General features: G+C 35.9%; 1 protein-coding gene across 1 annotated transcript in view; it reads right to left on the bottom strand.

Annotated features, from left to right (window-relative positions):
• LOC144447799 (protein SSUH2 homolog) overlaps nt 1-413 on the bottom strand; it is a 9,297-nt gene extending 8,884 nt beyond the window's left edge. Inside the window, exon 1 of the mRNA XM_078137887.1 lies at nt 219-413. Within this exon, the coding sequence (XP_077994013.1) occupies nt 219-408 (190 nt within the window). The 5' untranslated portion in view covers nt 409-413. The remainder of the gene's footprint in view (nt 1-218) is intronic.
• Between the last annotated feature and the right edge of the window lie 1,245 nt (nt 414-1,658).

The raw sequence follows: 1,658 nt of genomic DNA, 5'->3' as shown, positions 1-1,658 counted from the left end.
GACAATATAAAACTGTTCTTGCAATCTGTAATGGCTGTACATTTGATAGGAAGAAATAAACAACACAGAGACCATTTGGAATACAATGGAAAACCTGAACTAGACACTCACACATGAAAAAATAATAAAATAAAATAAAAAATCTACCTTCCCCACCTATTTTAAAATTGAGTGTAACCGGAACCACACATTTTTTTTATTAGGCCTAATATACTTACGTTGTATTCCTCCTTGGTTGTTGGTTTGTGGGTTGGTCTCTCTTAGCTCCAGGAATGAAAAGAGAGGTGTTTTTTCGTCACATCCAGACGCAAAGCCTTCCTCGTCGCAATATTCTTCCTGGTAATTTTGTGGGTAATCTTTTTTAGTCTTGAAACGAATCGCTTCCCGCGAAACTAGATATCCCGCCATGACGACTGGTTACATACTACACTCTTAATCTTATCGCCTGTTTGAAATCTCTTCTTCGCGACCTCTACGACTAAAAACACTAACAATTACAAAAAACACGAATTATTTTTTCATCTGTCAATTCCATTTTTATTTTCAGGACCAAATCACTGTCAACAAGGTTAATTATCTAGAATAAATGCGATAATCATCCATAGCTTTTGTTCTGTTTTTGTGTTCAATATTTATTGCAATACAACTTTCCAAAGAAATATATTTTCTTTAAACACAGACGAGGAAAAAAAGTCAAGACAAACGAAAATAAAAATACAGTTATCCCTAGAATTATTTCTTTCTCTGAAAATATCACATTACAAACATTAAAAATAAAGTTCCAGATCTTCCAGACGGATGGACAATTGTAAATTAAATGCCTAATAGTTACTGCTTCGTCCATAATTAATATGACATGGAAACCAGAATATTTTATCTTACCCGTCAACACGTGTAATCACCTTTGTTGTCGAGAACAAGAATGATACTGAATACTTCACCTCTTCGCCTATCTCCTACAGAAGCTTTGACCAATGCAAGTGAAGCAGGCTTATCAGTTCAAAAGTAAATAAATCATACCACGAGGCGCAAAGACCGGGTGGTGGAAATTAATGTCCGTTTATGTGAACGGCAAACAGAACTCTTACGCAACGTTTCATGAAAATATAATATTAATGACAGTTGGTAATTAGCTAATATAACACATACACCACATCTGTTATACTCTTTAACAAGAATCCTCACCCAGTTTATCCTCTGTAACATACCTTCTATCACGAACGTGTCATGGTATCCGGAAACCCGGTACAAATCAGATATAGTGGTTTCTGGTTCACACAATTCTCACAATGACAACAGCGAGTACGGCAGAGTGTCACCCAACACACCGACACCAGGCCACGCACGCTATATTTTGCCGCGGAGCAGATGATAGATCGTGTCCTTTGAATCATGCACAGATGCGACAAATCCAAAACAAATTAGGTTAAAGGTCACACCGGGAAACATGGATGACGTGGTTATGGTTTATTTGTTCTGTGTAAATTCATTCATATGGTGGTCTGTCGTTTATTGTGAAGTGAAGTGAAGAAAACATGAAACGTAGCGAGAAATTAAATTTCTGCACAACCTCTAGAAATGCTAATCTTAATAAAAACGTATTCACTTGATTATCTTATAAATACATGATGCAAATGAGTATGACATTTATGTATATT

The sequence above is a fragment of the Glandiceps talaboti genome, chromosome 16, assembly GCF_964340395.1.
Source record: "Glandiceps talaboti chromosome 16, keGlaTala1.1, whole genome shotgun sequence".
NCBI classification, from domain to species: Eukaryota; Metazoa; Hemichordata; class Enteropneusta; family Spengelidae; genus Glandiceps; species Glandiceps talaboti.
This window is presented reverse-complemented; position numbering and strand designations above follow the sequence as displayed.